The sequence below is a fragment of the Porites lutea genome, chromosome 13 (genome assembly GCF_958299795.1).
Source record: "Porites lutea chromosome 13, jaPorLute2.1, whole genome shotgun sequence".
Lineage (NCBI taxonomy): Eukaryota > Metazoa > Cnidaria > Anthozoa > Scleractinia > Poritidae > Porites > Porites lutea.
Window position 1 is genome coordinate 10,824,266 of NC_133213.1, and position 21,666 is coordinate 10,845,931.

At 38.8% G+C, this 21,666-nt stretch overlaps 1 protein-coding gene across 1 annotated transcript; it reads left to right on the forward strand.

Moving 5' to 3' along the window:
* The first annotated feature begins 14,304 nt into the window (after positions 1-14,304).
* On the forward strand, positions 14,305-21,259 carry LOC140922357 (isatin hydrolase-like). The gene is made up of 4 exons (XM_073372348.1): positions 14,305-14,425; positions 17,415-17,786; positions 18,161-18,332; positions 20,964-21,259. Exons 2-4 carry the CDS (start codon positions 17,448-17,450, stop codon positions 21,257-21,259), a joined length of 807 nt encoding a protein of 268 aa, XP_073228449.1. The 5' UTR covers positions 14,305-14,425; positions 17,415-17,447.
* Positions 21,260-21,666: the final 407 nt, after the last annotated feature.

Here is a 21,666-nt window from a genome sequence, read left to right on the forward strand (position 1 = left end):
CATATTACCCATCTTTGTGCTTCAGATAGTGATCAAACGCTATTGTTGCTGTTTTGAAGGCTGTTTCTACCTCAATCAGACCCCTTCCTCCATCTTTTCTCGGGATTTACAGCCTTTCCACATTTGCTTTAGGGTGTGACATCTTGTGCATGTTCAACGGTTTGAATGTTTTTGTGCAAACCTTCTTCAGTTCTGAGATTTTCCAGTCAAAGATGATATGCCAAAACTATATTACTGGGACCGCAAGACTATTGATAGCTTCTACTTTGTTGCTACCATTGAGCTCAGTTCTTAGGATCAATCTTACTCTCCTGTTATATTCTTTCCTTATCTTCTCTTTCATTTTGCTGTGCTGGATACCATCATTTTCATCTACACCCAGGTATTTGTATACTTCTTCCTGGTCCAACTCTTGTACTTCTGTGTCATCATTTATTACTATATTTCCAGTTGAGGCCAGTTTACCTCTCTCGAAATTAGCTTTGGCACATTTTTCTAGTCCAAATCCTATACCGATATCATCACTGAATTGTTTAGCCTAGGCCGGTATAATAATAATAATAATAATAATTTTTGCAGCTGTGCACTTCACATCCATGCCTCCATGATAATGGTTGTTTCTAGAATTCCCATTAAGAAGGCGCATTCACAATGTTTTCAATTTAGTTTACAATAGCCTATTTTTCAGTCAGTATCCGACCTTCATGAGGAATATGAATACTACCCATTTCAAAATAAATGAATATTTGTTTATGTGAATATTGTTAAGTTGCTTGATCTTGCCTTTTTTATATTGCAGTCTCTTTGTAAAAATTTCACAATAGACGTCTAACCTCTGTCTTTTATGCTTAATTTACATAAGTCATTAAAACGCATAACTATGATATAAAAGAAGTACCTCGAATATGTTCTACACTTAAAATAAAGTAAGAACAAATTGTAGAATATTCAGCGTAAGGTTTGAGGGCCCCAAAGTATGGAACTCTATAAGTGAGAACTCCAAAACCGTCTCTCTTTCAAAATTCAAGGAATAAGTTAAAGGCGATCGTTTTTTGTTTACAAATTCACGATTAAGTCTAGGCCTACTCTGGAACCTTAAGTCGCTTTTAATCAATATAATCTCTAAGAGGCTGAGATTGTCTCATAGTTATTACTTTTCTGGAGGATCTGAATGGGAGGTCCACTCGGTTGTCGGTTAGAATTCAGTTACTTTGTCGGTAGTCGGTTAAGGTGACTCGACCCAGTTTTTTTGGGGGGGTACCATCCTACTTTGAAGCTCTCTGGTATCCCCACCTTTACTTTTATCGTAAGTCTAACACATAGAATGGATAACATATAGATCAATCTACAATATAACATAACATATTTGGCGATCGGAGTAAATGTCACGTGGTTATAATGCCACGCCCCTTTGAGGTCTGAGTCGAAAATCTGCTGTTGCAGGCATTTTTTCGTGAAAATCTCTCGGCTACAATAGCGCACATTAGTGCCTTGCGCTGAACAGAGTTTCACCAAAATCGCAAAGACCCAATTCGAGAAATTCAGCGGTGTCCAAATTTAGGTCATAATTTATGCGAAAATGATAAGCAAACTTTACACGGATTATATCTAATAAACTATGAGATTCATCTCTTTATTTTGAGCATCCTTATAACAGATGGGTCCTTGCAAGTCAGCAAAACGCTTTAGGGCCTTGTAAATGCGCGAGATTTCGAGCAAAGCAAACCTATAGAAATTATAGTTTTCGCTATTTGTTGACATTTGTCAGCGTTTAAGAGTCTTTCTCACGAAAAAAGCATTTCCTTAAAAATTCGTAGTTTTTTTTCCTTCAAATTTTTTCAGGGCCACAATTGATTAACTAACTACCCGGACTCTGAATTTCATGGTCATTGAAAAACTGTGACATTATCTTCTATAAGCCCAAACTTGAGTAAACATTGAAGATTTTTAGCGTTTTGGCTGAGTTTGTGCTTTGGGAGTTGTCTATTGTTTCTAGTCTGTCATTATACAGCATTCTTGTTCAGCACGCGTGCAATGACCACGCTTGGCTGACTTCCGAATGCTCACCGAGATATTCCCGTCACGAGTATTGGCTTGCATTAAACATATGAAAAAATGATATTTTTTTAATAGTAAGTAGATTTAGTGTGTAGCACTTCTTGATTTTTTTGCAAAGGCACAAGAAGCACGAGAATTGATTAAAAATTGTGAGTTAAACCTGTATGTATCAAGCGATGGCCTGTCTCACTGTACCAAACTGATCATATCATTTTCGCATAAATTATGACCTAAATTTGGAAACCGCTGAATTTCTCGAATTGGGTCTTTGCGATTTTGGTGAAACTCTGTTCAGCGCAAGGCACTAATGCGCGCTATGTGTGGCCGAGAGATTTTCACGAAAAAATGCCTGCAACAGCAGATTTTCGACTCAGACCTCAAAGGGGCGTGGCATTATAACCACGTGACATTTACTCCGATCGCCAAATATTTTATGTTATATTGTAGATTGATCTATATGTTATCCATTCTATGTGTTAGACTTACGATAAAAGTAAAGGTGGGGATACCAGAGAGCTTCAAAGTAGGATGGTACCCCCCCAAAAAAACTGGGTCGAGTCACCTTAAAATGTTCGAACTTTGTCGATTGTCGGTATCTCTCAGTTAATAAGTAAATTGCACGTTATTAATATTTGTTTTGAATTCTAAATCTTCTTTTATAGTAGACACTAAGGGCTGGTTATTTTGTCATGAAAGGCAATATTTCTTTTTCTAATCCTTGCTGTTTTGTTTCAGGAGCTCGGATTTCTTCCTGTGAGTTTTATTTCGGATAGAAAACTATATGGGTAGCCTCTGTTCATCAAGCGTTTTTTGAAATTTAAAATACTCTCCACAAACGTTGCTTGAGGCTTAAAGGTTTCTCCTTTGACAAATGAGTGAGTTACAAGGGATGAAATTTGTTCTCCGTTTGTTGTTTAAAACGTGTCTTTACATCAAGGATAGCTTTATCATTGAATCTTGTGCCTTTGTATACATACAACCGTGTCTAAAAGCTGTGCCTCAGTGAATTTCGGCGGTCAATGGTGGGGTGATGTAACTTTGCTTGTTCGAAGAAAGCTACGATGTTTGGCTTACTTATCCCACAGGAAAAATGTCATCCATGTGGCGTTTCCAAACAGTTGATTTAAAGACGCTTTTTCGTAGACTTTGTGTTTCAATATATTCCATGAAGATGTTGGCAAAGGAAACTGTCTTTGTATCAATCGCGATACCGTGGGTTTGTAGGTAGAGCTTTCCATTGAAATGAAAAGAATTTTCTTTGGGGATTAATCTAAGCATTCAGTTTCTCCCAGGTAATGTGTAGGAACAGGTGGGTTGCTTCGTAGAATTTTTCATACGCGCTCCACACTATTTCAATACCCTCGTTTTGAGTTATATTGTGTTAAGACGTGTCATCCATCGAAACAAAAAATGTTCGGTTTTGCACCTTTGTCTTCCCTTAGAAAAAATACCGTAACTCCTCTTTAGCCCCCCTTTCAAATAAGCCCAACCCCACCCCCTATTAAGTGGAAGAAAGTTAATAAGCCCCCTCTCTCCTTCCCAGTTATTCTTCACTAATAAATGATAGGCTGTATTAATCAATACTGATCATGACTGTAAAACTTAGTGTGCACTAATCCGGGATGGTCTGTTCGCCAACTTGAAGTTTGAATTGGTTTTTGATTCTTGGCTGCATGACCTCCAACTTCTTGTACTTATGCTTTTTCATTTTGTATCCTAGTTCCTTATGGAGAACTGATCCATCGTCTTTTCGGCTAAATTAAACAAGCCCCCCTCCCACCTCTCAAATAAGCCCCTCGCCTCTTCTCAAAAGGGTTTCAATTTAAAAGCCCCCTCCGGGGCCTTAATAGAGGATTTACGGTACAATATGCTCCTCTTTCTGAAGACAAATATAGATAACGTCGGTCCATGTCGGTAGTCGGTACTTTTTATCGCGTTTTGTCGGTAGTCAGTAATAGTTTTCGCCTTTTGTCGCTAGTCGGTTAACCCCATTCACACCCTCTTTCTGGTTTTCTATTTCTATTTTCTATTTTCTATGCATGATTTCTCATTTCTCATAAAGTGTGTAATACCCCAAGGCCAAAATGTTAACCACAGACGTGTCTTTTCTTTTAAACTCTTCAAACGATACAATGATTGTTTTTCCTCCATGTGCGAACTGATCACGATGGCGGGAAGCTGATCCTGCTAGTAACAATGATGCTTTGAACAACGGTGAGCAGCTGACTTTGCAATGAAAGATTCCACGCATTAATTACTGCAGTTTTATTGGAAACCGCAGGATTAGAACACGATGGAACGCTACAACTCAGTCGAAAATGAATTAAGAATCGTGTGAAAAAGGACAGTTGTTACATTTTTTCTTCTCCTTGTCCATGTTTTTGCACGATGGCCTTGTAATTCTCTTTTGTTTTCGGCTATGAAGAGAGGTCAGTTAAAACTAGAGACGATACCGGGTATCTAGCGACCAAAAAACACAGTTTTGAACACATGTTTGAAAAAGAAGATCAAAGAACCTTACTGTAACAGAACATGTGTACAGAACAGTCCTCTCCAATAACATGCGCCCATGAAGTGTTTCGTTTCCCCTTGCTGGGGCGTAGCTACCCGCACCAATTACAAAAACGCAGCTACAAAAATAATATATAGATTTAGCCAGGGCTAAAAGCGAAGCTCCTATTAACTCGAATTTATGATTTAAATCAAACAATAAACTTGCAATTGTATTTTACAAATCAGTTAACTTTAGAGCACATTCATGTGACTTTTGAGGGAAAGGCTAAGTGATTTTAGAGAAAAATAATTTGCAAACAGTCCAAGCCAAGAGTGAACTTGATCTTACATCGAGTTGATAGCCTAATATGTACACCAAAAAAATAGCAATTATCTTCGATCACATTCAGGAGTCATAATGGCTCTTGATCACTTAAGAGATTAGGCCTGGAAATACCCTGGGTTCCAGAGGATATTTTTTTCTTATCGATACTGAAGCCGCGGTAACGCAAAAAAAAAAAGCGCCTCGTTAACGCGGCTTCGCCGCGAACCATCAGTCTCGATAAGAAAAAAGTATCCTCTGGAACCCAGGGTAGGAAAACAATTTCTCGGAAAACGAATCAGCCCTAATTTTTTGCGTTCGACAAGTTTACAATTTATTTTACAAAATCTTGCTAACAAGTCTGGAGACGTGCAAACCAACCTTTTATACTTTTTATACATCATCTGAGGTGAAACAGTACCATAAGGTACTGTTTTTATCATACAGACCTCAGACAGATCACAATTTTGCAATACAAATTGTACTCATTCAACATTCAGGTCGATCGAAGCACGCGTGGGCTTTTACCGAGACCGTTATAAAAATTTCTAAAATCACCTATACGGCTTGCCGGTTCTCACTTTTGACAAGCGCCAAAGTCGACTGTTTAAATCAAGATTAATAGAGTTATACGCTTTAACATGATAACAAATTTATTATGTTTATTTCTTTATTTAACGGTTTTATAACTATGTGTAATCTTCAAAAGCGTTTGGTACACGCGGCATTTTGACTACTCCCGCAAGCGATGTTCGTGAGCGACTGAAAACAAACGGCACAGCGATTAAAATTGCAAAAGAGACTACTAACAATCAATAAAAGGATAATAATTCGGTAAAACATACACAGAGACAACAATTTTCATTCACGAAGACAAGTAAAAAGTGTCTCTGAAAATCCTTGTTTATGTTTTAAGCCGGCTTTCCGGCGTTTGCTTTTCTCAAAGATGAACTCGAGGCAAGAAAATCGCTCAAAGCTTTCTTTTACAGCCAGAATTATAACTAGAGATTCTTTGGAACGTTTTCTTTCTATTTGCAGTGAGAAAATGACTAAAGGCTTTTCAAAGTTCTATAAGCTTATAATCAAACCTGATACTCGGTCAGATCGATCATTGTCTCAAATCTTACAAACGTGCATAAACTAAATAGCCGCATAAACTACGCCCGACTTCATTAAATTAGATATGAAAAACAAACAGCAAATACAATAATTACTCAGGCTTACCATTCGAGATGCTCTGAAAACTATCAAGTAAGGCCAGAATCGCTTCAGACTTTTCAACCCTCTTACGCATCAAGCAAGGTGAAAAACGAAAACGATACCTCCGAAATCGGATTTCCGACTTTGACAAGCGACGTATTTCTCAACCAAAAACCCAATAAACAAACCAGCTATGAATAACAGAAGACTCTTGATAGCAGCAGAATTTCATTTTGTACATTCAGCGGAGACAGACAGTTAAAAACATCACAAGCTGACACAAAACTCTGTCAGCTTCAGCCTGCAAAATAAACAAGTTTCAAGATGCTGCATAAATTTTTCGCATGAACTCACCTGTCAAATTTTGACCAATCAGAGCATAAAAATTGGACGTAGAGCGTGACCAACGCGTGACCTTGGTGAGAAAAGTCAAAAGCAACTGGGATGTCTTCAAATAGTGCAATATCAGTCTTCCTGTGCTACTAAACTAGCTAGAAAGTGTGAGATTGAACATTGGTTTCCCTGTGGTGCGGACGGACGGGCGGGCGGGCTGCGGGCGGTGTACGGTCACGTGATTACCAAATTTTCTCGGATGGGTAGATTTACTTACCAATGGTACTCCGCAGGCGCGCTTCGCGCGCCAGAGCTCCGCTACAAACAAACTAAAAACAGACTGAAACAAAAAAAGTGAAAATACATTTCCTGTAGAAAAAGAGGCATTTTTTGGTAACTCAAACTCATTCGGTTCGTTTCTTTCTTTTCTTTCTCATCCAGTTAAGCAGCGACTGAAGACAAGGGTTCTCGACCCCTTTATTTCCGTTTTAACGGAAATTACAAGAATTAACCACTTATATATGACGGAGTAGCAAGAGAACGGTACTCACACCTTTGCCATTCTCTGCCCTCTTCTTCTTCTTTTTGTATGCTTACTTTCTAATTGTACTTTTCTTTATGCAGCTTCATTATGATAATAGCACTTACTGTATGGGATAGCATGAAATTACAACAAAGAAGTCGCACCTACCTTCAACTACTAACATGACGGATTCAAAACTTGCTGTGTCATTTCCATTGTTTGTGTCACTAACCCTGCAGCCATACAACCTTCCATCACTTTTTCTTAAGTTTCTAAGAGTATCCTAGAAAAATTTGGAAACTTGATTTCCAGTAATTTTCCCTGACACTCTTCCAGTATAGCTGCTGGGGGTGTATCTGGAAATGTACTGTCTTTAAAAAAAGACACTAGCTAGCAATCGAGGTGGAACATCAAAAGCACTAGAACTGGCTGCTAATCCCCACCCAACCCTGATAAAAGGTCTTAGGATGGTCCAAGTAAAATTTATAGAAGAACCAACAGTTTCCTTCTCAGTCTTGCCTCTATAATAGTCTGAGAATGGCTGCCCTGAACAAAGAAAAAAATGCCTGCTAAACTCATTACAAACAGTGAAAATTAACGTAATAAATCTTTACCTAAACAGTGTTGAATAACATTAAAATAAAAATGTAACAGCTCAATATAAATCTAACTAACATTACTCTCAGTGGACCAGCACCATTCCAAAGTGGCTCTGATTGGCTATCTTTGCATTAATGAAACTGTCTGTACCGGACTGTACCGAACCAATCACAACACAGCATTCAATGCCCTAGCTACCCGCTTCATTCGCGTCATTCGAGAGAAACAGTATATTCCGTCAGAGTGGTTGTTTCTAAAGTATTTGTTGCTTTAATCTTGGATTTTTTAATATTTAAAAGCTGTGTCTTAAATTTGTTTTATTCACTGAAGCGAATCGATTCTATTTGGGTGTTTTTGTTGTAACCGGTAATCGTAGCACGTTGTCACACTCCATTGTATGAGTGCTGGGATAAGTGACGGTAAGTTCAACATGATTTTAATGTCGATTAATGTATTTTCTTTTTGCACAATTGATGCAATTTTCGCTATTTCTGCAAACGCTTTCACAAACTTTCTCTATTTTCATAACCGGTCAGGTCATTTTAAAGGGACCACTCCCCGTTTCAGTTAAGCTGCTATTGTCAAATTTCGCTCAAAATTAGAGTAAAACCCCGGTTACTCGAACTCTGAAAGGAAACGAAAAACAGTTCGAGTCAGCGGGAAATTCGTGCTATCGCGGTAAATTCCGTTAAAAGTTTGATCGAGGGAATAGCCTGCGTAGCAAGCTTTTCTGTGCGGTTTAGAAGCAAGGAACGAGAAACAAGAGTCAAAGACCGCGCGAAAAATGGCGCAAGTAAAAGAGGGGGGGGGGTGGGGAAGAAAGGAAGGAAACGCTAGCGTTTCCTTCCTCCCCTCCCCCTCCCCCCTCTTTCATTTGTTGGTTCCCGTTTAATTTCTCGCGCGATCAAACCCAAAACTCCCCTTCCACGGTCTCTTTTTGCTCCGAAACCAAACGGAAACGCTTGCTACGCAGGCTATCAATTGAAATGAAATTTAGTTCAAGTTAGAGGGGGAATCCGAGTTATCGAGAGTAGATCGGCTGCAGTTGCCAAATCTTGCATAGCCCCCTCACAAGGGCCTCTGAGCACTATCTAATTAATTAGCAATAACGTAACACATTTAAACGGATGTCGCCTTATATAATTATGCATGTGAACCATCAGAGAGAGAGTATTGTTAATGAGCCTGAGGCTAAGTCCATAAATGAGGATTATGAAATTAAATTAGGAGGCACCTAATTTACGATTTATATTATGGATCAAGGTGTGGAAAATATATCCATATTGGAAGGAAGGTTATCAACACAGGAGGAAAACATAGAAGTGGGTATTTGATATGTAAGGTGAGAGCTGAAGGTGGTAAACAAAAGAATTATTTAGTTCATAGGTTCGTGTTCGAATGTTATAATGGGCTTATTCCAGAAGGAATGAAGATCGATCATAAAAATCGTATTCGGGATGATAATCGACTTTGTAATTGTCAATTAGTAACCCCCTAGCAAGAACAGTAAAAAAAACTAGTGGGGTAGGGAGGGGGATGTTTTGACACAACCCCTTCACTAAGCAACAGTGTTCAGTGCAGGCTTTGACTGGCGAGTACCTTGGTCTTAATTTGCCCTAGCCAGCTGAATCAGGCCTCTGCTGAGAATGATTATCATGATAATTGCAGAGCTCAGTGGGAGGTACAGACAGTCACCCACTGTCCTGGGTGGGGAGGGTCAAAGTCTTGGTACCAAGGACGCACTTAGCATAGGACCCTTGGACACTCACTGAAGCCATGTTTTCATAAATCCAGTCAGATATATATATACCGTGTACAGTAAATGTGTAAACTACTCGAAAATTTCCTTCAGTAAAACACATAATCCTTTTAAAACATGAACCGGCTATTAAACCGCCATAAATGCCTTTTAAGCGTATTATAGTCTAAAGACAATACAAGAACAGGCTCCGCTTACTACGTCAATGAAATCGACATGTGTGGACGTGCTTAACGGGGTGAAATTATAAGAGTCTACTATTTGGAAATTATAAAAGGCCGATAGCCGTATTTACGACTGACCGCGTTAATTTTTTTTTTCTTATAAGAAAATGTATGGCCATTTTGCCGGGCCGGAAAAAAGTGCCCGTAATAACAAGGTGACCGTATCACCGAGGTGGCCGTAAGGCGGGGTTCTAACACATGTGTCATGTACCGTCCCTTCTAAATGACCTATGATCTCAAACGTCTTCTCCGAGAACGCGCCAGCATACACGATGGCTGCCTATGAGAGCGTTATTAAATTAAGCAATTGTAAGTTTTTACCAAGACGATTCAGTTACGGTCTTTCTTGGTCTTTCTAACGATCAACGTCCCAAAATTCTCAAGGTATAAATTTTGATTGGCTAAATGGTTGGAAATGTTTGACTCTGGCCAGCAAAAACGTTTGGGTCGGACTTGAAAAATGGAAGGCCACTAGAAATGCTTTCATAACAAAAGTAAATAAAATTAAGGCACTGTTGCATCAGTTGTCGAATTTGTGTGTAATTTACCTTACGTTGGCCGTTTTAGCTACAAATCTCGGATCACAAATAAACAAGTAAGTTTCATAGTTAATTATTAATTAAATAATCATTTAACTGACAACTGACCAAATGCGTAAAATTTAACTGACAACTGACAAATTTCCAAAATTTTCACTGACAACTGACATTTGTTTCCCCCCATCCAGACCCTGGTAGACTAGTCACGGAGACAAAGTAACCTGTGGAGATTGGAATCATGTGCAAAAAATGCGTACCCTTCTGTTTTAAAAAACAGAAGTACGCGGCGCAAATTCTCACGTGAATTGCAACGAAACTTACATACGGACTGATGAAATCGTTTTACTAGAGCCGGAGGTAAGCTCAGCGGCCCTCGGCAGGTTTGAGCCAAGTTTAACTTATAATGAGAGACAATACACTGCAAGAGAGTAATAACTAATTTAAAAATAGAAAAGACTGTGAATAAAGGTTAACCTAGCAAAAGGGCTACGGCTGGACAGTTCTATTTAACCTACAAAATTTAACAAGCAATGAGTCACTGATCATTGCCAAACCGAGCAGTTAGGAACTTTTTGAACTAACCCTGAGAGAAATAAAACGACATGAAAAAAATCGTGATTACTTCTTAACGAAGTGAGACTCACGAAACGAGAATTTTAGGTAATGGGGCGGAAAACGACCATCTCTAGAAGTGGACTACTTTTCCCGGAAAATTTCCACCCGGACCAAAGCGCTTCATTTACATTTCCACCGTAATTTCCGGAAATTTAAGCATAATGGAACAATCCCCTGAATCTACAAGCTTGACTAACGTGTTTTGTAAAGTCATGAAAAGCACGAGTAAACTCACAGAAAAACGTACAAACATTATCCTCAGTATACAGAAAATACCCACTGTTGTTAAGTTATTTAAAATTTAGCTAAAACTTGGAGATTACTGGTCACCTATAACGGAGCTAAGGTTTCCCATGTAGGAGACTCATCCCTAGCGGAGCGTGTAAAACGCAGCTAGGGTAACCCTACAGGTACCTGGACCTTGTAGAGCTCCTAGAGATAAGTTCCATCAGCCGCAATTTATAATTTAAAGCAGCTTTTAGCAGTTATCAGGTTAACAAAAAGAACGCAAATAACACTGCGGCTTAAGATGTTTGTTTAGGCAAGGGAAAAGACCTTGTAAATTTCATTGTTCAATTCCCAACCCTTAATTTAATTCTTTATAAACTGCATGTTAAAGTCCATTTTCTCATAATATCCATTAAGATAGCTATTTAACAGCTGTAATATACGCGGGAAACGGTACAAACATTATCATCAGTTACATGCAGAAAAGATCCACTATTGTTACGTTATTTAAAATTTAGCTAAAACTTGGAGATTTTTTGGTCACCCATAACGGAGCTAAGGTTTCCCATGTAGGAGACTCATCCCTAGCGGAGCGTGTAAAAGGCAGCTAGGGTAACCCTACAGGTACCTGGACCTTGCAGAGCTCCTAGAGATAAGTTTCATTAGCCACAATTTATAACTTAAAGCAGCTTTTAGCAGTTATCAGGTTAACAAAAAGAACGCAAATAACACTGCGGCTTAAGATGTTTGTTTAGGCAAGGGAAAAGACCTTGTAAATTTCATCGTTCAATTCCCCAACCCTTAATTTAATTCTTTATAAACTGCATGTTAAAGTCCATTTTCTCATAATATCCATTAAGATAGCTATTTAACAGCTGTAACATACACGGAAAACGGTACAAACATTATCATCAGTTACATGTAGAAAAGATCCACTATTGTTAAGTTAATTAGAATTTAGCTAAAACTTGGCGATTACTGGTCACCCATATAATGGAGCAAAATTTTCCCATGTAGGAGACTCATCCCTAGCGGAGCGTTTACAAGGCAGCCAGGGTAACCCTACAGGTACCTGCAGCTTGTAGAGCTCTTAAAGATAAGTTCCATTAGCCACAATTTATAATTTAAAGCAGCTTTTAGTCTCTTTTTAACAGGTAATCTGCAGGGGAGCTATTCTGGAGTCATAAGAGTTAAATGTTTTTCGCTGTTCTTGTTTTTGTTAGTTTTCCTATAACTCCCAGTTCAGTCCCTTAGCACATTCGATTCAATTCCAGAAAAACCGAAGAATCACGGGTGGTGCGTGCAGTGAAATTACATGCTGTCTCCTGTTTCACTCTGTGGGTTGTTGAAACGATGTCAGTAAAGAGAATCGTCATCGCAGACTTGAACTAGTGCCCTTGCCAAACGTTGTTTGAAAATATTCAAGCTAGTCATGACGAGAATTCGAATCCTGCACGACCCCTACGATCGGCTTCAAACCAACTAGAGGACTGGTCACTCCGCTGGCTGCTAGGTTGGTCACATATACTCGTGAAGGGTAAAGGTGTAAAAAAGAATACGGTATATGAAAATAATATATAGACGAAAAATAAAAGCCTGAGAATATTTAGGCTAGTACGGAGTATCTCGACTTCTTAAAAAAATCTTTTCAGTTTGCGCAAATATATATAGATGCTTGACCATTCCAATCAGTGAAAAGGAAAATTGGCAGCAAAGAATGAAAACGGCTCGGCCATGTGCGTTGAGGCGGAATCTGCCAACTGAAATTGTATGATCTGTTAAAAAAATGACAATTGATTTTCCATTTATCACTATTAATAATTCAAATTCAAATTCTACTTAAAATCAATTTACTGGCTCTTCATCTGCTGCCACATATGAATGTTCATGTGGCGAAAGGTTTGATCGTACGTATCTTCATAAAAGAGAAAAATTGCTCATAGTTTTATGTAAAAATGAAGGTGTTATCCTTGAAGTCCAAAAGTATCGTCTGAAAGCGCTTGAAAACTTTGTTTAAAATTTCTTTGTATCAATTAAAGTGTTACGCCGTGAGTGGTTCTTAGATATGACAAAATTTGATTTGTGTAGATAACATATATTCGGTTAACCTGAAAATTCTAAAATCGACGCTTTCCAAAAGAGTCTTAACTGACGTTTCGGCAATGCTGCCTTCTTTAGCGTACCAGACTAAATACGCGCGGTCATATGTGGCAAGCGCGCGAGTATGCAATCGGACACGTGAGCTACTTTTTAACGGTATTTAATAGTCTTGTACCTCGTGCCCTGAAGAAGGCAGCATTGCCCCACAGGTAGCCCAAGCTCGAAATATGAGCATCGGAGAGCATCGGTATTGTTGCGTAGCATTCGAAATATAGGGAATTGTATGGGGAAAAAACCTATCGTTTTTGTAACCTACGAAAATGGAAGGATTTCAATTAAAAACAGTTTACCTTACATAAAATGTGTGTTACGTCTCTCCTGTGTGTTCCATGGGCCGATTTATGGCCGTTTTATGGGTAACTCAACGGTTTTCTCTCTGTATATAAGGTTTACGTTCTAAGTACCTCCTAAATATATTGAAAACACTGTTTAGGCTATCCACAGTACTTTTAGATGTCTAGAAATGCCTTCTAAGCGGCGCTATCAAATTTGTATCTGTTCGGTCATCCTAGGGGGAACTTGAGTCTTTTCGAAGTTACAAGGGCTTGAGTATTATTTCCCGACAATCAATATGGATATTTGGAGGGCAACGCAGGTTACTTAGAGAAAGGCCAAACATACAAATTTATACGTCTGGAATATTTACAAATAAGCTTTATCCGCTCGCATTACATATTTTAAAGAACCATTGACCATCTTTAGGCCGTGTGTTGTCGTCTTTTCGCTGTTCTTCAAGATTCATTATTTAATTCTCAGTGTCTCAGTATTCTACAGTTCAAGTTGATTAGCATTCACGCGTCGAAATCGGCTCGCCTCTTTCACTTCTACATTTCGAGGATAAATAGCGTGATTTACAGAATGATTCGCTGAAAAAAGGAAAAACCCAAATATCCTGATAAGATATTCGCTCAAAGGATGAAAAAGCTCTTAGAAAAAAACTAATTACACTAGCGTGAATCTCCGAGTCTTCGTATCTAAATCTGAATTCTTCTGTTCATGACCACTGCTAGCTCAAAACTGAATTTTTAAATATAGCGCTAGAATGCAAAATACCCTAAGGGAATTTAGGGGACGGGTTACTATCGGCAACGCGGATATAATTTATAACACCGTGTTATATTTTGAATGAAAATCTAAAAACGAACGAAACAAACAATAAAATTTCAATGTGCAAAATGAAACTTCGTATCATTGATGACATCGGACAGTAGGAGTTATTTTAGGCATGAAAATGGCTCTTACACGCGACCCAGCATGCAAAGCGCGTAGGGGCCCTTGGGTATATAGTTATCAAAAATTGAACGTATTTTGGCTCCACTGGGGATTCATCTTCGTAGCATCATAAAGTCGCTGTGATAGTACTGCTTCAAGGTATGTTGCAACCTTTCTTTTAGTTCTTCTAGTTATTTTAGCCTATTAACTGGGTTCTTTGTCAAAAGACTTTGCTAACGCCGTACGATTGTACGCAAATTGAATTTTAAAACTGGCGAAATTGACTTACTCTCGAAGGTAAAGTACCTGATGCCGCCCTGTTCATTCCTTCTTAGTCACGTAATCCTGAATATAGCATTTATCCAATTTAGGGTACTATTTCGACAGAAAAAAATCTTTAGCAGCTAAAAAAATAATGCGTTTTACTGGACGTAACTTGTGTTACACTTGTGTCATACTTGATGTCATACTTGACATCCAACATTGTTGGGAGTTGTTGGCCAACAATGTTGCGTCCGTTTGCACACCCTGTTGCATGTTGTTGGATGTTGTTGCGTGTTGTTGCGCAAGGTTTGAAACCGGTCAAACTTTTCAGGCGACAACTCCCAACATTTCTTTTGTTCCGTGATCGCCGAAGCGAAGCGCAACAATGTTGGATCCGTTTGCACAGCTCTTCCAACATTGTTGGGGCCATGCACTTCAATATAAAACTAAAAAAATAGCACCTCTCTTGGGGCTTACCCCCCAAAACTTAAAATATCAAAAATTATGCCTATCTTCAAAGCTGACGAGGAGACCGACACTTCTAATTATAGGCCAATTTCATTATTATCAAATTTCAATAGAATCTTCGAAAAAATTATGTACGACAGAATGAGAGACTTTATTGAAAAGCACAGCCTATTATATTCGTCTCAATAAGGTTTTCGTCAAGCTCACTCAACCCAACATGCTATTCTTGATATGGTAGAAACTATACAAACCAATATGGACAAAAAACTCTTTTCATGTGGTGTTTTTATTGACTTAAAAAAAGCCTTTGACACTGTGAATCATACTATTTTACTTGATAAACTAAATTATCATGGCTTCCGTGGAATTGTCAATCAATGGTTTTCCTCTTATTTATCAAATCGCACACAAAGTACTGAAATCGGCTCTCATATATCTAGTAAACTAAATATCAATTGCGGCGTACCCCAAGGTTCTATACTAGGTCCACTTCTCTTCTTGCTTTATGTAAATGACATCCAATATTGTTCCAGCAAACTCCAATTTTTCCTTTTTGCTGATGACACTAACGCTCTTTATGCTCATAAAGATTTAAAAACACTGGAACTAACAGTAAATGCAGAATTACACAACTTGTATAACTGGCTGACTTCAAACAAACTTTCTCTGAATATTAAAAAGTCAAACTATGTAATTTTTCGTCCATACCAAAAAAGTAAAATACTATGATCCCCAGCTTAATCTCTTTGACAATGAAAGCAATAAAAAGGTTACCCTTGAAAGCAAAAACTTTATTAAATATCTTGGACTGTTAATCGATGAAAATCTATCTTGGAAGACCCATGTTCACTCTGTTGCAAATAAAATAAGTAAAACAATTGGGCTAATTGCGAGATTAAGACATATTGTTCCCACTTGCACCCTCTTAAATATTTATCAGTCACTTATTACACCTCATCTAACTTACGGTATTATCTCTTGGGGCAACGCGTGTAAAACGTTCCTTGACCAAATTCTTGTCCTTAAAAAACGCGCACTGCGTTTAATATATTTTGATGAAACAAACCTACCACGCAATACCTTTTTTTGTCAATGCAAAAATTCTACCTTTACAGTCTCTATATTATAAACCCGTTTGTATTCTTATGTATGATGTAAATAAAAACACTTCTCCGGATAATATATATTTTGAAACTCTTCTCTCGAATTTCTAGTGTTCATACTTACAACACACGTGCCTCAACCTCTGAACATTTTTATACTAAAGAATCTCGACTCAATGTCAAACGAAATGCTTTTTCGCGTGTTGAGGGCAAAGTTTGGAATGGGATACGTCATATTCTTAAAGAAAGACAGAAAAAAACTTTTAAAAGATCACTAAAAGAAATGCTATTCGATATCCTTGAAACTAAAGACTCCTGTATTGATGTGGATACGATCATCGTGAAAATGAAAAAGTAATTCTCTTGTCCTTTACTTTCATTTTATTTTATTTTTAAAATTTCCACTTTAATATTGTCCTTGCATTTAAGAAGAATAGTATCTATTTAATGTAAAATATATATATACTTTTATAACGTCTAATTTCTTTGTATTTGTCTCGTTTGTAGTAAATTATGTAGCCTGGCCTGCCTTGAATAGCCTCGCTAACTGCAGGCCAGTCCCAATGTATCTTTGGTTATATTTCCAAATTTAAATAAAGTTGAAGTTGAAGTTAAGTTAAGTTGAATGCACGCTCATTACGCATGGATTACAAAGACTTATGGGTTGTATTCTTCCCACGATGCACTGCAGGTCCCAACCTTGTTGGGAGTTAGTGCATCCGTTTGCACACCACTGCCAACACGCACGCAACAACTGCCAACATTGTTGGCGCAACAATGTTGGGAGTTGTTGCGCCCGTTTGCACGCAGCCTTAAAACACAATTGTGAACTCAGACTTTGGAATTTTTTAAGGCTACTTTAACAAAAAACAGCGATAAAATCAAAATTCGTCGATAGATATCCTCCAAAAATTTTCAGAGCTACAATTAAGTAGTGTTCTTTTCAACCCCTGAATTTCATGACCGTTCAAAACTTATAAAGTTGTCCAATGCCTTTGTTCGCTTAAAATTTGGTGAATATTGAGGTACTCACGGTTTTAGTCTTAGATAATATTGTGCCCTGGGATTTCCTATTTCTTATTGTGACCTTACCCTTCACGAAATATTTATAATTCTTTGATTGTTCATATATAAAAAACCGAAAAGGGGAAAAAGGACAACTTTTAGGAGGAAGAAGGTGTGTCTCATTAATTCTACCTTGGTTTTGATTTTTGAATCTATCGGGGCGTTTTGTAGGGCTTGAGGATGAAGAATAATGAGCTAGCGTACCTTGTGTAACCCACGGAAGTGGTGCATGTCTTTTTTGTTTACAGACCGATCTTTGCGGGACAATTTATGTGGAAGTCATGAAGACACCTGTTCTTTGCCTCTTTGTTCACTTTTGGCTCCCTTTCCTGGGCAAAGCAGCACCAAAACGCGAGTGGATTGAGCTCTCATACCAATTCAACAGTGAGACCATTTACTGGCCTACTTCCTTGGCTTTCAAGCACATCAGACTAAGCGAAAATTTTATCGCCGCTGGTTTTTATTATTCAGCGTATGACATCAGTGCTGCTGAACATGGGGGAACCCATATTGATTCTCCGAGACACTTTGCTGCAAATAGGTGGACCACTGACCAGATACCTTTAGATCAGCTCATTGGACCTGCCATAAAGATAGATATGTCCTCCAAAGCAGCCCAGGTAATGGTTCTTCTTTAATTTGGGAAACTCATGCTGTAACCCAGTACTAGTTATGATCCTAGCCTGTGCAACTTAGTCTAACTTCCTTTTTTTCTCTTTTTTTTGGGCGACTAATTTTGCGTTAGTTTTCTTCGCAATCATGTAGTAAGCCGATAAAAGAAGCGATAACATCCGAAAAATAGTCGCATAGTGGACTTCGCCGCAAAACTGATCCCGTCTCCATGCGCGATTATGCGCAACCTCAAATGTAGCTAAAGCAAATTGTCAAGAGTCAATAGTCGCAGAAACATGGCGCACCTGCCAGAAACCTGTCTATCAAAGTGCCCTATTATTCACAGACCCGCCGTAAAATCAGTCGATGATTTTTTCCTCAGAACCGTGATTACCAGGTGATGCCGAGTGACTTAGAAGCCTGGGAAGAGAAGAACGGAAAGATTCCTGATGACATCATATTGCTTCTGTTTTTTGACTGGGAAAAGCGTTGGCCAGATAAACTAACTTACCTCGGTACTGACACGAATGACTTGTCCTTGCTGCATTTCCCGGGTAAGTTAATCTATACCATCACTTCATTTTTTTGTCTTTGTTCTCTGAGGGTGTTACCGGTATCCACTCCAAACTTCGGCTTGGGTTGATAACACACTCCTCCCTTCCTCGCTGTACATGCATTATTCTTCATCCTGCACAACTCGCCCATTTTTTGTTTTATCTTTTAATTCAATGTTAATGAGACAATCGCGTGGAAGATGCGCGTTGGGGAGATGAAAAGGGGGTTTCTTTCATTTCTCACTCTTTCCTTCCCATCGTCCTATTCGCTAAGATGCCGTAATAGTCCTCCCCGAGCCTTCCGTGACCGCTTACAAATAACATGAAAGACGACTGGGGACGAGTCAACTTCATCAGTACACATCATCATCATCTCTTCCCTTCCCCCTCCCGCTCTTTCTTTTTAGGCTCTCGTTGAATTTTTCGCGCTGTAAAAGCAAAAATCTCGTTTCTCATACTCAGCCTCATCAGGAGCCCATCAAATGGAGCCTCCATCTCCATTAATTTCTTGAGTCAACCCTTTCCCGAGTAGATTTATAAATAGAACGGCTTTTTTCCCGCGAAAAGTGTCATATTTCCGTAAGTCTCGTATGTCACGGTAAAAATAAAATTGGATGAAGTCGAACTCAGAAGCCCGTCCTTCTACTGTTTTCCATTTTTACTTTACGTCCATTTTTACACTTTTTCAGCCGCTGGGATCTGGGTATCATGAAATAAAAGTTAATGAATTACCCGACTGAGACTGAGCATGAAGCGATGGGGCAAAGGCAGCGAACCAGGGGCACCCAACGGCAATTTTAGGAAAATAACATTTCGGAAGACGATTTGAGATCTAGAATTTTCGGAACATTTGTTGTAAAATTTCTTGCTTGCCTGCCTCTCCTAGGATTTTCGAACATCTCCAAAGTGGTATAATTACCCACTTTTAACGGATTTTTACCCTAAAAAAAACCACCTAGAATTTTCGGGAGCCTTTTCCTGGCTGAAATTTTCGAAAAGGTAAGTTTTGATCCCTATAATTTTCGGATCACTAGACTTTCAGCTAGGAAATCCGAACAGATGAAAAACTCATTTAGGGGATAAAAATATGCCTATTTCTACCTTTTAAATACTAAAATACTTTCGACAATGTTATGTTAAGTGGTTTTGAACTATATCCTCGTTGGGTGCCCCTGGCGAACTGAGGATCGCGGAAAGGTTATCTTAACGAGTATTTCTTTTTTTTTTTTTCTGCCGCCATACATCCCTCATTTAAGCATGCACCTAGAAAAGAGTCGACGATTAAGCGTTGTGTGGACGATTTGGAACTTTTCGATGATCAGCGCCGAAAAAGTACCAGGATCATTTTAATTTTTGTCATCACCGTGGAGTGGATTTCGCCAGTTAAGCACCGCGTGCAAAAGCGATGACCTAAGTAGCAACAAACGAGGAATGCTTCAGTTCCGAAATTTGAGAAATTGCAGTCTTCCTTTACAACTAACTTGTATAACCATGATAAAACTGGCACTTGAAAAGTTGAACAGAAGACAACAGTTGCTCGACCGTTAAGCTAACTCAAAAGTAATTTGCTGTCGGAGGAATTTGTGACATAGCGCTCCAGTCCAAAGACCCACTTATCTCAAGAAAAACAAAATGGATTGTATCTGCGCCAAAAGAATTATGACTGACCAACAGGACAATTCTCAGCAGTTAATGTAGAAGTTTAGGCTCAATTCCTTCCTTCGAATTCGCATCTGTAGATCCCTTTTTTGCGAGAAAACAATGCCTGGGCGCGGCGTTACAAAACATAGCAGGGAATCATCACACTAGCTGACGGACAAAACAACCACAAGGACTACAAGTATTTATTCAGATAAACGCCTTTCGGAAAAAAACCTTGAAAAAGTAGAAATTTGATTAATATTGAGTCATTTAGCCGAAATAAGAACCTCAACGCTCAAAAAAATTGGCTAAAGAAAACGAATCCTGTCAGAACTACAGACTGCAGGTAGCTTCATGGCCTCTTAATGTGAGACAAGCAACCAAAATAAAGTTTACATAGTCAGAGTTTAAAACTCTCCACAGTATAATCTACCCGCTGGAAAGAAAAAGTCACGTTTCACTAGCTAATGATTGTGTTTGGCCTGTCAACACCGAATTTCCTGCTGTTTGATGAAGTACAATAGCGGTGTCATTTCGTCGTTGTGATTGGCTCTTCCCAACGTCGGCGCGCGAAGTCTCCCCTGGGGACCGTTCTAATTATAAATCTACTCTGGAAAGGGTTGACTCCAAAGGCTTGTATTGGAGATGGAGGCTCCATTTGATGGGCTCCTGGCCTCATACAAATCATCGTCAGTAAAGTTACATAGGTACAAAAGCCAATTTAGATTTCTTCTGTTCCATGATGATTTCTTTGCTTTTTTAGACTACTTGTGTACACAATGTGAATACCATTCCTATTCAAGACTTTCAACGTTGTGCACTGTCAGGGCTCCTGGTACAATCAACTGCTGTCGACTAAGTAATAAACAAACTCATGAAACAAAGAAATCCGTTGGGCCCTTATATCCACTGAACTTCTGCACACAAGCTTTGTCCAAATTAATTGTATATCATCTATACCTGAAGTCTTTTTTGTATGTTTGCGTGTAGGGATACACCCTAATGCCTCCCGTTGGTTGGTAAAGAATCGCAAGATCAAGTTGATTGGTGTAGATACAGCATCTATCGACTACGGACAATCGACGCTTTACGAATCACATCAAATTCTTTACGAGAGGAATATTCCTGGCCTAGAAAATGTCGCCCACATGGACAAGTTACCCATAAAAGGCTTTACGTTGTACGCAGCTCCAATGTTTATCACTGGTGGTAGCGGAGGGCCTTGCAGAATCTTTGCTCGTCTGGATAAAACTGTGAATCCTGCTATCAGGGATGACGAACTTTGAAGCGCGAAAAAATTTTATTTAAATTAGCTGGCTGCACATTCAGTGTAGTTTGCTACACAGCCCTTTTTAGTGTCATAACGCAACGCTCCGGCGTTGCGTGACGACACTAAAAACGGCTGTGTAGCAGACTACATTCAATGTGCAGCCAGCTAATTTGCATAAGTAATTCAAACCCAAGGTCTGACAGCTTTAGGCTCTTGAGGAAGTCGTCAGAGTTAAAGACTGTTTCATTAAGTAGAATCGCACGTGATAAACCTCGTGAATAATGATGATGCAACCATCTTCAACAATGATTTTAATAGCTATTCGGTATTCGACGAGCTTCATTATCTCAAACGTTTTTGTGTCTCACAAGGATAAAGACTGCCTGGCTAATATACTGAACGCTGAGCTAAATAAGTTGTCAT